This window comes from Mirounga leonina, unplaced genomic scaffold, assembly GCF_011800145.1.
Source record: "Mirounga leonina isolate KUSES-001 unplaced genomic scaffold, KU_Mleo_1.0 Mir_97, whole genome shotgun sequence".
In the NCBI taxonomy this organism is placed as follows: Eukaryota; Metazoa; Chordata; class Mammalia; order Carnivora; family Phocidae; genus Mirounga; species Mirounga leonina.
In genome coordinates this window covers 3684623-3699130 of record NW_023270889.1, presented here as the reverse complement: position 1 = coordinate 3699130, position 14508 = coordinate 3684623, and the positions used below count along the sequence as shown (strand labels likewise).

Sequence of the window (14508 nt, the reverse complement as noted above, 5' to 3'; positions counted from 1 at the left end):
CATTTATTTTCATGTATTTTCCAAACCACTTCTGAGAGTGGACTTTATAGTAAAGGTCAAGTGGTAACTAGCCCTGGAGTGTGGATTTCTGGCTAGCACAGAGATAAAGCTCAAAATATTTGACCACTGGTATGGCTCAGTCACTGAGAGATCAAAATATATGTAAACTCTTAACGCAGGAGTGGTACCTTCTATGTCAGATTACTTGGAGTGTTAATTAAGTACTCTTAGGGTACAGATTAAAGTAATTCACACAGTGACTGTTTATACTGAAGTATTTTACAAATAAATTACAAGCAATATAACAGGCATCTAATTCACAGCCATCATCCATTTTATTTATTTCTCTGCTCACTCTAAGAATTACGAGCAAAGGATCATGGACCTATTCCTAAGTGTAAAATTAGATCGATAAAATTAGCCATCTGTCCAAGGAAGGCTCTAAACTCAGGTTGTATTTAAGTATTATGTTTCCAATTGCCCAGATGTTACAGAAAAGTGCCTGCTGATACAACTCCTTTTGCACAATGTAAACCATTAACTGGCTAATATAAACTTATTGCACCAAGAAAAATAAATAGCATTAACATTACATTAAATCTGATTCTGGATCTTGGGTGCCCTGTCAGCAAACACAAGTGTTAAGATTTAAATTGCTCAGGATTTGCAGAGTCAGATGAAGAAAGAATCTTCAAGTGTCTTTAGAGGTGAGGAAGAAGGGACTGGAAATGAGATGAAAGCTTCAGGAGGTATATTCTTGGTTGGTGTGGTTGGTTAAAGTAATAGTAATTACTATGATTATTGTTGAATGATAATATCCTATTTTTGTGAAATACTTCAGCTCTTTCAAAGCACTGGTCCGTTTTATTTCCTTTGATTCTTAAAATAAGCTGGTGGGGTTATCTGGGATAAATGGGGGGTTTCACAGCCAGCCAAGGAAATGCAAGAATCATTCATAGGAAAGGAAGAGCCAATGGAGCCTGGCCTCTAACATCCCATGTCACTGGGAGTGGTTCATGAATTACTCCCACCTACTGATCAATCAAACCCAAACCATTTCTTAGCTCCCAAGCTTCACGGAGATTTCCACCGACGCCCAGTCATGCATCAGTCTGGCTAATTCTCTTTCAGGAACAGCAGCTCCCCCTCCACCACCACACCCTGCAAAACCTCCCCAAGACAATTACCAGGCAAACAGCATCCACCACCCTTGCGGTTACTGTTTCTCCAAGGAATTCATTCAAGCAAGACCACAAACGTGGTGGCCGCATTTTCCAAACCAAAAATCGAGGCATGTGGTCAACCAGAGAGTCCTTCTATTTTGCCAATTAATTTATCTGAAAAACTTTATGACTCAGTACAAATTAAATCACATGTAATCAATCATACATTAATACGTATGGAAAAGGAACACGAAATCGTAAGTGTCCGTGTTTCTTGTCGGGCCCGGCACATATTCTTCCAGTCATGCATATGCACTCAGTTGTTTTCCTCTGTCCAGATTAAACAATCCCAGTTCCATAAATATTGCCTTCCAGCCTCAGGCTTCTGTGCCTTTTAAATGCTCTGGTGCTTGTCTTGCCTCACTTAATCCTTCCAGCAACCTTAAATGGCAGGTTCTTTCCCATTTTTACAGAGGAGGATACGGAGACCACAGAGCTAACATAACTTGCCTTACATCATCGAGTCACTAGTAAAAAACAGTGTCAGCACTTGAACCCAAATCTGTCAAATACTAAAGTCTGTGCTCTCACCCAAGAAGAAACCAGCCTCGGGGGGTGCAAGAACAGGTGCAGAGTGGGGGGCGGGGGGCGGGAGGGTGGAGTGGGTCTGAGGGAAATGAGGGCGGGGGGGTGGGTTACACAGAGCTCCACGTGGCTGCTTCTTAGTGCTACTGCAGGCTTTCCCTCCTCTGGGGAGGAAGAGGAGGACCTGCCCAGAGGAGATGTCGTTCAGCCGCCTTCCGAAGACCACAAGCCCCAAATCCAACCTTCGGGAGACCCGCGGAGCCTAAGGTTACAATACTGACCCAGAGCGATGGGTTGTCGCGGCCAATCCCGTGTGATGCAGACAAAGGAAGGAAGGGGGACCGTGGGTGTCCCACAGGGCATCCGGGGAGAAGGCCCGGAGGAAAGGGAGGCCGACAGGAGCCTCAACTCTCCTTTGTCAGGTGTCAACGCGGGGACTGCAAACCACCTCATCAAGTCACCGGAGGTTCTTGTTAAAAAGGCAGGAGCCTGTGACGCACTCCAAGAATTCTCATCCGCACGGAAGGTCAGGAATTACTTGCCTGGGTCAGAGGCCTGAGACCCACTGAGGCCAGACCTGCTCTGAGCCCGCTCCGAACAGTGCATCCTCTGCGGGCAGCTCTTTCACCTGTGTCCCCTGCTCCCCCCCACCCCCAATCCCCTTGCGATTCAGGGGTCTAAGAGGCAAGCGTCTTCCAGCTCATTTCAGGAGGCCGAAGCCACACTCTGGGGTCTTTCTTCAAAATGGGAGCAGAATCAAAGATGGGTTTGGGGGATTCCGCTACAAACGGCCATTTAGGCTCTGCAGTCCCTCTTTACCTTTTTCCTTTTTCTATCCCTGAAATAGCAGGTATACTTCCAGTATCTGCAGTTTGACATGCTGTGGCCAGAGTAAGTGGCAGCGGTCCTAACCAGCTCAAAAGATTTTCTGTTGCAGTCATAACATCCCATCCTTCACTGAGTTGATTGGGAGCAGCCAGTGCTGCTGGCCGAGCGGGTGAGGTGGGAGACGCAGGCTGCCCACGGGACCACCCTGTGGAAGCTGAGGGCCCACCGCGGCCCCAGACGCCTGAGTCCCTGTCTTCCAGAAACCTAGCTCTGCGGCACTGGACCACTTTTGAGTTAGGCAGATGGACAACTACTCCCAAAAGAATTCTAAGGTTATTAAAGCCCCGGGCTCAGGCTAAGAAACACAAAGCAAAAACAAAAAACACCACTCAGTTCCTTTCTGGCCAAGTCACTCTTCCATGAGAAAGAATTCTGAGGACACAAGTTCCGCTCATGTTATAGGACATTTACCCCTGACCTTGACCTCTCTGTCCCTTTACCTCCACAGAGAATCCAAGGAAAGAAAGAGAGGAGAGGGAGGCTTCTTATAGGGATTAGATAGGATGTGGAAACAAAGAGGAGGGTAGGAGGGCTGAGGAGATGGAGGAGTGGAGGAAAGATTTCTGCTACGTTGCTTCGACTGCATGGATGCCAGTAGTTAAGTGCTGGGGATACGTATATGGCCCTCATTGGGGGGAAATATGTGTGGCCTTTATGAGCTCCAGTGTTCCCCAAGAAGCAAGACAATCTGGATCACATTGTAGTGAAGGACTTTGAGTTGGAAAGGGAGAAGGAGGGACAGACAGAAGAGATGAGCCTCCCCCAAATACATGCTTTGGGAGGGGGACTTGCCTGAGAGCCGTAAGGGGGGGCATAAGCAGTCCCTTGGGCGGCAGGTTGTTCAGGTTGGCGTGCAGGAACCAGAACAGGGAGGCCTCTGACTCGTAGCCAGTGAACCTCACACTAGCAGCAGCAGAAGCTACCTAGAGGCTCCTGGATTCGCCCCATCAACGAGCAAGACACATTGCCCACCAGCTAACTCTGCTCCTCCAGACTCTCGTTTTTTTCTTTCTGAGTTTCTCTGGATCTTCCCTGGAGCCCAATTTTTGCAGGTAGGGAAATGCTGAGGGAGCAGAAAGGAAAAGGTGAGAGCAGTTTTCCAACCTGAAAGCCAGTGTCTGGAGAAAATTATAAAGTAATGAAAAGCTCTTCCTAAAGATGGTTGTGGGCCCCAGCTCTTCTAGGGAAGACCTTCAGTTCTCAACCCTGACCTGGCCTTGTCTCACTGCCCCTGGGGTCTCAGGCAAGCTGGAAAGACAGGAGGAAAGGCAGGGCCCTCGCGCAGTCCTCCAGCCCCTCTCTCTGGGCCAGAGGGTGAATTAGCACCATGAGTTACCAGTCTGCCTGTGGGAGCAGGTGTGTGGCTCACTGTGTGTGGATTCCAGCACATGTGTCTGGATTTCCCTTTCTCACCTTCCTGCTCCACACCAGAAAAATGACAGTCCTTCCCATGCTTCCTGGGGGACTCTGGATAAGGGAGAAGTACCCACTCAGGAAGGCCTGGGTACTAGTTCCGGTTCAGCCTCTGATGTTAAGTTGGACAAGTCCCTTAATCACCCTCAGCCCAGTTGTCGAATGAGGCCTTTTCACTTCCTTCCAGGTCTCTGATTCTAATTTGTAATCTGAAAAGGAATGAAGGTTATGCGATGTTTCCAGGCCAGTAAGGCCCAGGGAGATGATACTGTCCTATACCCTACCTAGGGTCAGAAGCCCCTTTTCCTGCCTCCAGGTCCTTGGATGGATCCTCTGGCCCCCACAAGACTTAGCACCCAGGAGCTCAACAAGAGAAAAGCAGCAGTTCATGGACGGGTAAGGTTACAGCCCCTGATTCTTGCAGATGAGGTCAGCGGACAATGGCTTCCAGAACTCCATCTCAGTATCGTTCACACTCTGTTATCTTTGAAGGCCTGGGCACGATCCCGCGTACAAATGTTTAACAGGCTCCGCACGCCCAGCAGCAGGGATAATGCCCTCCACCTGGCTCTGTCCCATGGGAGCTCCCCTGTTCAGCCAGGACAGGTCTGCAGGCCTCTGCTCTCAGGACCACTAAGGACTCCCTTCCTGGTCCTGAATATCACAGCCCGTATCCCATTCCATCACTTACTAGTTGTATGACCTTGGAGGAGATATTTAATCTCTCTGAGCCACAATTTCATCTTCAGTTAAACAGGGGTAATAATAGTATTATTATTCTCACAAAGAAGAGCTGGGTTGATTAAATATCAGTATGTGCCAAGTTCTTAGAGCAGTGTAGCAAGCACTTAATTAGAGTTCGTTATTATTATTTAATTTGACTTAAGAGCTGTCATTTCTTGTTAGTCTCGGCAAATGCAGAGGTTTCTTTATTAATGCTCAATGGCAGAAGATGAGCTATCTTGGGGCAGAGGGAAAGGTTGCCTATGTTGGACCCAAATTCAACTCATCATTAAAGCTGCTACTTGCTTTTTTCCCCACCAGAGGTAGGTGGGATGGGGAATTTTCAGGTTGATTTTGAATCCAAGACTTCTCCATCTTTTAGGAGCGTTAGGAGACAGACAGGTCATCCAAAGAAAACAGGACTGTTCAGCACGCCTACATGGTGGCCACGCTCCCTTCAAAGTACTGCTCACAAACCAATTTCTATGGAGGAAATGAAGTACAAAGAAACTCCTATATGGATCCTAGCAGGATTTGCTGGTGTCTGGGGAAGATTATAAATTAGCTGGTTGCTGTTCACATCAGAGCCAAGCAGGGCACATTCAGTTTTTAATCTGGACCAATTTTCTGGATCAAAAACTAGTCTTTCCAAGGGATGTAAATGAGCCCAGGAGGAAATTTTCCCCTGAAGTTTATGAAGTAGCTGTCATTTTAATCTGAGCAGCTTTCCAACCTGAAAGCCAGTGTCTGGAGAAAATTATAACGTAATGAAAAGTTCTTCTAGGCTAAACCTAGTCCAAACACCACTGCTACCTCAAATTTGATGTATTTAATATGCCAAACTATTCAAAACGTAGAGTTTCCACTATCAAAACCCTGTCCATGCTTCAAATAAAACCAGAGGGGCCAAGATGGCATATTGATGGCATGAGTATCAGAATGAGACCCTGGATGAACCAGGTAGAAAATATTTTTAGGAGAGAAGCTACAAAAAATAAAAAAGGAAATATGGTGACCCATATGAGTAGTTGTATATACAGCAGGCTTTTGTGGAATGCTTTTAAAAAAATTCTGCTTAAATGGACTGTAATCTATCCTTAAAAGAATATTACATACACTGCTTAAGCTTAAAAACTATAGATACAACTAGGCATCGCTCAAAAATTGTGACTAGATGGTTTTATATGAATAAAGCCACAGAATACAATTGATCATGATGTGCTTATCTTAAGGAGAGAAGTTAGAAAGAAGCCCTTCACTGAAATCCTTGAAGATGGGGATATGCGTGCATGTGAGAAACAATTTAATACAACACTGCCTTGGACTACTGCTTTCATCTCCAAAATGAATTGAACAGTGGCTATAGAACAGCTCATAATTTAAGTGTGTTGCAGATTATGACAATGACTCTAAATTTCAAGGCAGGTAGCAACAGACACAGCTTGAAGAGCGAGGGTGTCCCCCAGAGCTGAAAGGCAACAAGTCATATTTCCAAATGAAGAGATCCTTGAGCAGTGAAAATATTTAAGCAGCCATATGGGGACCTGCCAAGATTATTTTCTTCGCCTCTGATAAATTTCCCTGGTTTGTCTCTTTCTTATAGAATCGTTATTTGTGAAGATAAACTGCACTTTCTGCAGTTTTGCAGACTGCATTCAAATAGAGTTATATTGCTTTCCATTGTTCAAAGATGTAATTAATCCCATAAGACAACCTCGCTTACAAAGTAAACTAAAAAACAAAAAACAAAAACTCCCCAGAAAAACACAGATTTTTCAGCATTCAAAATACGGTCTCAGCAAATTAGAATAAAATTCGTTATTCGGGCAACAACGTTTAGAACTTTATTGTTTAGAATGCTGTACTTGGAAGAATCTCACAACACAGATCAAATCAAAGTAGACAAAAATACACGAAGAACTTTTACCAGTATAATGAGAGGAAATGCAAGTTACTGAGTTTCCAGTTCTCTCCAATTCTTTGTAACAGCCTACACACAATACATCTTTGTTTAAATTGCCCAGCACAGAAAGACGGGAGTTCAAAATACGGTAAAATTAACCCATGGGGCACTCCTTTCTGAGAAAACGGCCCCAGAGTGGAAAGCATCCTTAAAAGCAGAGGCCACATCCCACACAGTGCCAGGCAGGACCAGAGATTGGCACAGGGAACCCCAGGCAAGAGACACTTAACACGAAATGGCTGGGCTCTGGACAATCTGAATTCAATAAAGATGTTTAGAGACACAGGAGGAGCTGTTTGACTTCTCTTGCACAGTTGCAATCCTCTGTAATTGAGACAGCATGATCGCTGTCCCTACTCTCAGCTCTCTGTGCTCAAATACACAGCCCGCCTCCACCTCTACTGTGTCTGGAAAATAGATTATTCTTTCAACAAACAAACATCCCTGGAACCGCCTGAGCTGCGGGGAGGCGGGGGAGGGCGAGGTTCGCGTCTTTTCTCGGCTCTGGGCAGAGAAGAACCCAGCTGAACTGCGACCGGTCAGGGGAGAGAGGGGCGGTGCGTTGCCCGCTCTGCGTCCCAGCAGGGACCGGGACCCGGGCGCGGTGTCCCCGGGCGCGCCCCGCGCGTTACCTGGCTTTCGGAGAGCCGCTCTGAGCGCCCCTGCGCTGGGTCCGAGGCTGGAAGCCAGGAGCAAGAGCCGGAGCAAGGCGCCCCGGATTAAATCCATTTCACGCGGGCGCCTGCAAAGTTTCACCAAGTCCCGGGCGCACAGGGAAAGGGCGTCTCCTGGGGGACGTGGGGGGAGGCGGCCCCCGCGGATCCCCTGACCCGGGTGAGGAGGTGGAGGGCTGAGAGAGCTGGACCAGCAACGACGGAGGAGTCCGAGGAGGCCGGGCAGCCGCCGGGAGGTCGGCGTGCGGGAGTGAAGTCCTCTCGGAACCGCAGGGCTTTTCGGAGAGGGGGGGGCGGGGGCGGCGAAGGAAGCCGACGGGGAGGGACCGGCTGGCCGTGGGAGGGAGGGAGGCTCGACCCGCCCGGGGATGGAATTACAATCGAGTGGAAGTGAGAGGGGCAGGCTCGGAGACAATTTACTCTTCGCCCACCTCCGGGGCCGACAGCCCGCCCATCACCCTCTAACGACCCCCGGCTCAGCCCTTCCCTGCTGGTGACCTAGATTGGGGCGCTAGGAGGGGCCGACAGGGCGGGAGTTAGGGGACTGTGAGTCCAGGACCCTGCGCTGTGGTCCTGACCCTGAAATCCTGCGGCGCCTTCCCCTCCCCCGGCTGTACCCTCCTCCCCTCCTGCAGCCGCGCCCCTCTAGGTCACTTCCACCCAGCTTGGGGACTTTTCCCAACACCTCCAAAGGTTGCTCTGGTCTGTCCAACGCACTTGGAGGGGAGGGAGGGTGTCTGCAGTTTGCAAGTGGGGGAGGATAAGAGGAAGAGGGGGCGGGGCCGGCCGAGTCTAGGGCGCTAAGAAGATAAATGGGATTTAAGGCGCGCAGATGGAGAGCGGAGGCCCCGCCACTCGTTGGAAACGCGGGGTGGAGATTAGGGCCCAACGCGGGGGAGCGGGGTCCCCTCCCTGCAGAGGAAGGCAACTTGAGACCCTCCAGGGGAAGAGATGAAAGTCCAGGTTAAGCCTGGCGTCGGGGAGACGGACGCGAGCTCAAGCCCCCTGGCGGACAGAGAAGACCAGACCCGGACCCGGCACCCGCCGGCTGAGCTGGGGTTGGGGGCCAGAGCGAGGTCCTGGCCACTGATTCAGGGACCTGGATTCCCGGGTCAGCTCCCTTCTCCTCTGGATTTGCTGCCCTAAGATTCAGTAAAATACGTTTTTTGTCGGGTTTCCTGGTGGCGCTGCTAGAAGGGAGACCCCGGGACTCAAGTCCACTTACACACTAGCGGGCTGATCTTCAAGCCAGCGAGAAGGGAAAGCAGATACATAAATAAATAAACCAAGAGAGAATAAACCTGGAAGAAAACACAGCCTTGGCCAATTCCTGGGGAAAGATCAAAGGCCCTAGGAAGTGCCCCGCAGAGGGAGCCTGCCCCACCATGCAGCCCAGCTGAGGCTCCTGGGTGTCCTGGCCCTTCATTGTTAACCTAGGCTTGGGAAAGCAGGAGGCAACAAGGTTGACCCATATCTCCCCCGCCCCCCAAAGATTTCTCCTCCTCTTTTTAGGAATGAAGTATGCCCTCGCTAGAGGGTTTGTTAGGAGCCCAGTCTTGTTTGTTAGCAAAGCCTGAGCATATGGTCCCTTACATGTCGGCATTCTCAGGTGTGCAACTGCCCATAATAAGTTCAAATCCACTCCAGCTGAAGTATTTGCAAGTCTTAGCTGTGACACCAGACCTTGTCCTTTTACATGGAGTTAGAGTAGAAAAGTTGAACAACCGGTGCTCTTCACTTCCAAGGTGATAACAAGGCCATGTTTGGATGCCAGGCAATGTGACTGCCCTCAGGACTGCTAGTCTCAAACGCAGCAGAATCATATATCCTTGGGACTGTCAGGATGCCCAGAGGTCATCTAGTCCCTACCTCCATTCCACACAGAATCCTGCCTTCAACACCTTTGGCAGGTCATTCACCTGGGTTTAACCTCCACCTGTGACAGAGAGATCCTACCTCACCACAGGCCTGGAAGATGTTGGATAGCTCTTTTTATGAGAAAGTGATTTTTTTTAATGATTTATTTATTTGAGAGAGAGGGAGCACGAGCAGGGGGCAGAGGGAGAGGGAGGGAGAATCTCAAGCAGACTCCCTATAGAGCGCAGAGCCCAAGGCAGGGCTCGATCCCAGGACCCTGAGACCATGACTTGAGCCAAAACCAAGAGTCCACCACTGAAATGACTGAGCCACCCAGGCGCCCCATGAGAACGTGACTTTGTATAGCAGACCTAAGGTAGCGCCCAGAACCGAGCAGGTGGTACCATGAAGATACCTTCCATGTTGGTTCTGCTCTTTCCCATTTAAAAATAATTCTCCCTGAGGTAAAAAGTGGAAGTAATAATAACCGCTATTATGGCTAGCATTTATACTAACACCTATTGTATACCAGACCCTCTCTGAAACGCTTTAGAATCCAGTAACAACCACACCATGTAGGTATTGTTATTGGTATTATTCCCATTTGACAGATGAAACTAAAGCATGAAAAAGTTAAGTAACTTTCTCAAAACTCATGCAGCTCCCAAGAGACAGAGCTTCGACTGAACCCAGGTGGTCTGGTTCCAGAGTCCAGGCTTTTAAGGAGAGGGAGGGACAGCAGACACAGAAGTGGACCAAGAATCATGGGACCTTGGTGTTTAATCTTAGGCTCTGCCCATAGTGTATCCTGGTAAAATGAAGGGGCTGGATGAAATCATTGGTAACTTCCAGGTTCTGCTTTGTGTTTATCATCTGATGACCAGCACCATCCAATCCAAGCCAGTTTTGCTCTGAACGTGCCTTCTAAACGACTTGAACAAACTGTCCACTGCAAATTTTGCAAGCCCAAGTACCATCCTTCTTGTATACCCTTGACCTCTGCCCATATTACCGCTTCATCCCTGGCCCTGGGCCTCCCTTTGATCTTTTGCAGATGGCCATAGGTGATTGGAAATCTGGCTTGGATTCTTCAGAGGCCCCTCTTGTTTCTTCCTTGCAGGATTACCTTCAATTATTGTATTTTACTTTTGAGCACCTCCAAATGCTCTGGATCCTCAGGCCGTTGAGATAAGGCCTTACTTCCTGAGATCTGCTTGTTACAAATCTGGGGCATCCCTAGGGCATACTGAACTTATTTCCTTTGATAGTCAAATCACACCCCGCAAGTTTCCCTCTCCTACCAGTTTGACAACCAGTTTATGGCACTTATAAATATGACTAAAGATAAATGGATGCTTGCCTTTCACTTCCTGCCTTCTGGGAGGAAGGGAACTAGAGAGGGCAAAGAGGCTTTGAATGTTTCATTTTAAAAAATCTGTTCAAATTCACCTGAGGTCTAAACTCAATAAGGTCACCGGCAGAAGAGTGATCTGCCTGCTTTGCTCAATAGCATAGGAGAAGAGTCTGATCTTTGCCCCTTGGAATGGATTTGGAGGGTGTTTAGAGGAAAGTGAAGGCAAAGTTACCAATGACAGAATGTTGAGGAAGTCCCTCCATGAGAGTGCGGAAAAACCAGCAGCCAAGATTTAGCCTTAGATTTAATTTATTTTTTTGGAGAGGTTATGTGTACATATAAAATTTGAAAATGTACATATAAAATTTGAAATGTGCATCAGGCAGAGTGTATAGTGACAAATAAGTTTCATCCCACCCCTCCCAGAAGCAACCACTATCACCAGTTTCTTGTGTATCCTTCCAGAGATATTCTATGAACATATAAGCAAATAAATACACAATATACTTAACACAAACAGGAGCATCTTGCACATGTTTTTTTTTTTTCAAATTACAAAATTGTATTTAATATCTGAACACAATTTTATAAAAACAATGCATTCAGAAGGCTAAGGACTTGAAGGAATCATGGAATGATGATTATAGATTACAAGGATTCTTTGTATGGTGATATACTGATTTTTGAATTTCCATTATATTTATTTATTTATTTATTATTTTTATTTTTAATTTTTTTTATTATGTTATGTTAACCACCATACATTACATCATTAGTTTTTGATGTAGTGTTCCATGATTCATTGTGTATAACACCCAGTGCTCGATGCAGAACGTGCCCTCCTTAATACCCATCACCAGGCTAACCCATCCCCCCCTCCCCTCTAGAAACCTCAGTTTGTTTTTCAGAGTCCATAGTCTCTCATGGTTTGTCTCCCCCTCTGATTTCCCCCCTTCATTCTTTGTACGTGCTTTTTAACCTGAAAATCTGCCCAAATCAGCAAATAGAAATCTGCCTCCCTCTTACTGACTGCTGAATAATATTCTGTTGTGTGATGTGCAATTGTTCTTTCTCTGTTGTTTCCTATTATGTCATTATAGACAATACTGCAGGGCATGACCTTGAATAACAGTTTGCACATGTTATAATAGACGGTGGGGTACATTTCTAGACTAGCCATTGCTCAGCAGAAAGGTAAATGCCTTTTCATTTTGATGAGTTGGCCAAATTTCCTCCCTAGGAGAGTATACAAATTTACATTCCCACAAGCAGTATAGAAGCATGACTAATTCCACAAAATCTCATCAACACAGTATCTTATCAAACTAGAACCATATATTATTTCCAGCTCATGGCTGGCTCAGCCAGTTAAACATCTGACTCTTGATCTCAGTTCAGATCTTGATCTCAGGGTCGTGAGTTCAAGCCCCACATTGGGCTCCACACGGGACACAAAGCCTACAAGGAAGGAAGGAAGAAAGAAGAGGAGAGGAGGGGAGGGGAGGGGAGGGGAGAGGAGAGGAGAGGAGAGGAGGGGAGAGGAGAGGAGGAAGGAAGGGAGGAAGAAAGGAATCCTAGTTTGTGAAGTATCTGTTCATGTATTTTGCCCCTTTTTCTATTGATTTGTCAACCTATTTCTTTTTGATTTGTAAAAGTTCTGTATATAGTCTGGATATAAGTCATAGGATTTTTTTGTTGGTGGTGGATGTTTATATTGAAAATATTTTTCCCACTCTGTCTTGTCTTTTAACTCTCTTTTTTATTTTTTTAAGATTTTATTTATTTATGTGAGACAGAGAGAATGAGAGAGAGAGAGCACATGAGAGGGGGGAGGGTCAGAGGGAGAAGCAGGCTCCCTGCCGAGCAGGGAGCCCGATGAGGGACTCGATCCAGGGACTCCAGGATCATGACCTGAGCCGAAAGCAGTCGCTTAACCAACTGAGCCACCCAGGCGCCCCATCTTGTCTTTTAACTCTCTTAATAATGATTTTGAATGAACAGAAGTCCTAGTTTTAATGTACAATTGATCAATTCTTTTCATTAATGGCTAGCATTTTTAATGTCCTGTTTAAGAAATCTTTATTTACCTCAAGGTCATGAAGATATTAGTCCATGTTTTCTTCTAAAAGTGTTACTGCTTACCTTCCACATTTAGATCTGTGATGGACTTTTGTGTATGAGGTAGGGTAGTCCTTAAGTCTGTTTGACTGGATGCTCCCTCCTGATTTAGATGTGTGCAGGTGCATCTTCATGGGGAGATGGGGAGGGTATCTTTTCCTCTGCAGGCATCAGCCAAGCTGATATTCAAGGCTAACACTGTGACTACACTTCTCACCAGGTATATCTGAGTAGATAGCTACCTTGCATTATATGTTTTGGAGCATAAACAAAGCCCACGTGCTCTAAATATCTCACCTACAGGTTTCTCCGTTTCCTTGAAATTTCTACCATTTGAAATACTCCCTTGAGTTAAGAGTATAACTTGTTAATGACATATCCATTCTGTTCCAAAGAGCACTGGAGAAATATGGAAGAGAGATGCTTTAAGAGCTTTTATCCAGGTGGTTCTCTTAACATGGACGTATTCTTCCTGAAAAGGAGAAAGGGCTCATTAATACTGTGCCTGTGAACAAAAAGGTGAATACTCATTATCAGCTAATTTAGCAGTCACCTACGATATCAGTTCCAGGATCCACAACCGGTAGAGTATATGAGTTTGAGAGTGACTTGGGAAAGGGGAATTGGTGGTGGGCGAGGTTCCGAATGTGGGATATGGTTTGTTTACAATAGCACAACTCTGGAAGCCATAAACAAACCTTTCACTAGAGGAGAGACGGGTAAAACACATTATGGAATATAATGGAGCAGTATTCAGCCATCTAAAAAGGGATGGACTTAGAGCTTCATGGGCTAAAATGGACAAAGCAGACAAAGCAAGCTGCAGAATGGAGCGCAGGTGTTCACAGAGTGGTGGGAAGGGGATTTTGGGGTGTGGCACAAATGCAGGAGTAATTAGCAATGTGTTATTTTTTTACTGGTTGTATTTTTAAATTATAAGGATCTCTTTATCTGGCTTAAAAAGAAAGTGGAAAGCATTTTAAAAGAAGATACTTCAGTCTAGGTGGAGCAACAGAAGGGGACTGAGAAACCAAGAGAAGAGTTACAGGTCTCACCCATCTTGGGAGAGGGAGACAGGCATTCCCAAAGGGGAGGAGGACATGAAAGGCAGAGCTCACAAATCATGGGATTCTGTCTGGTGTGCCAGATTTCATGTGCAAGAAAAAAACAAACAAAAAGCTACCATCTTCCGGAAATGCAGGGAGAGCCTGCAGCCCATGGAAGATTGGGGCTCCCCACACAATATGACAAAACACGGGAGCCCCACAGTGGCTGCAGGCAACTGCTCAGCACACTCAGAGGCATCTCTTCAGAGTGCTGGCATGCCATTTCAAAATGTAGGGCTTGTTCAGGAATGATGCAATGTCCAGAACACCTCGGTGGACTGGAGGTCAGGAGACCTGCACCCCAGCCCTGGCCCTGTCACTAACTGTCAAGGGGACTTTGGTGATTCAATCGACTTCTTTAGACCTGATTTTTCTCCTCTATCAACCAAGGGTGCCAGGTAAGATGAGGTCTCAGCTTGTCCTAGCGCTCACAGCTATCAGCTTCCACCGAAGAACCACTTGACCTTTCCCAAGATGGACAGATGTCACTACTTAAAAACAAAAAGGAGTCTAGTAAAAGGCTTGTTCTCTGAAAAAACTTTGAAGTTGGAAAGCAATAGTCTTTTGCCAAAAAAAAAAAAAAAGAAAGAAATAAAAAGAACACAAAATAAAACATTTAATATACATGCACACACATATACACACACATACACACACAGATGGC

General features: G+C 46.5%; 1 protein-coding gene across 2 annotated transcripts in view; it reads right to left on the bottom strand.

Moving 5' to 3' along the window:
- Positions 1–8111, bottom strand: part of LOC118006540 (pikachurin) — a 175785-nt gene extending 167674 nt beyond the window's left edge. The window contains exon 1 of one of the 2 annotated variants that reach the window (XM_034999242.1): positions 7368–8111. In XM_034999242.1, coding sequence (XP_034855133.1) covers positions 7368–7464 — 97 coding nt within the window. In that variant the 5' untranslated portion in view covers positions 7465–8111. The remainder of the gene's footprint in view (positions 1–7367) is intronic. The other variant, XM_034999243.1, reaches the window with a different exon arrangement.
- Positions 8112–14508: the final 6397 nt, after the last annotated feature.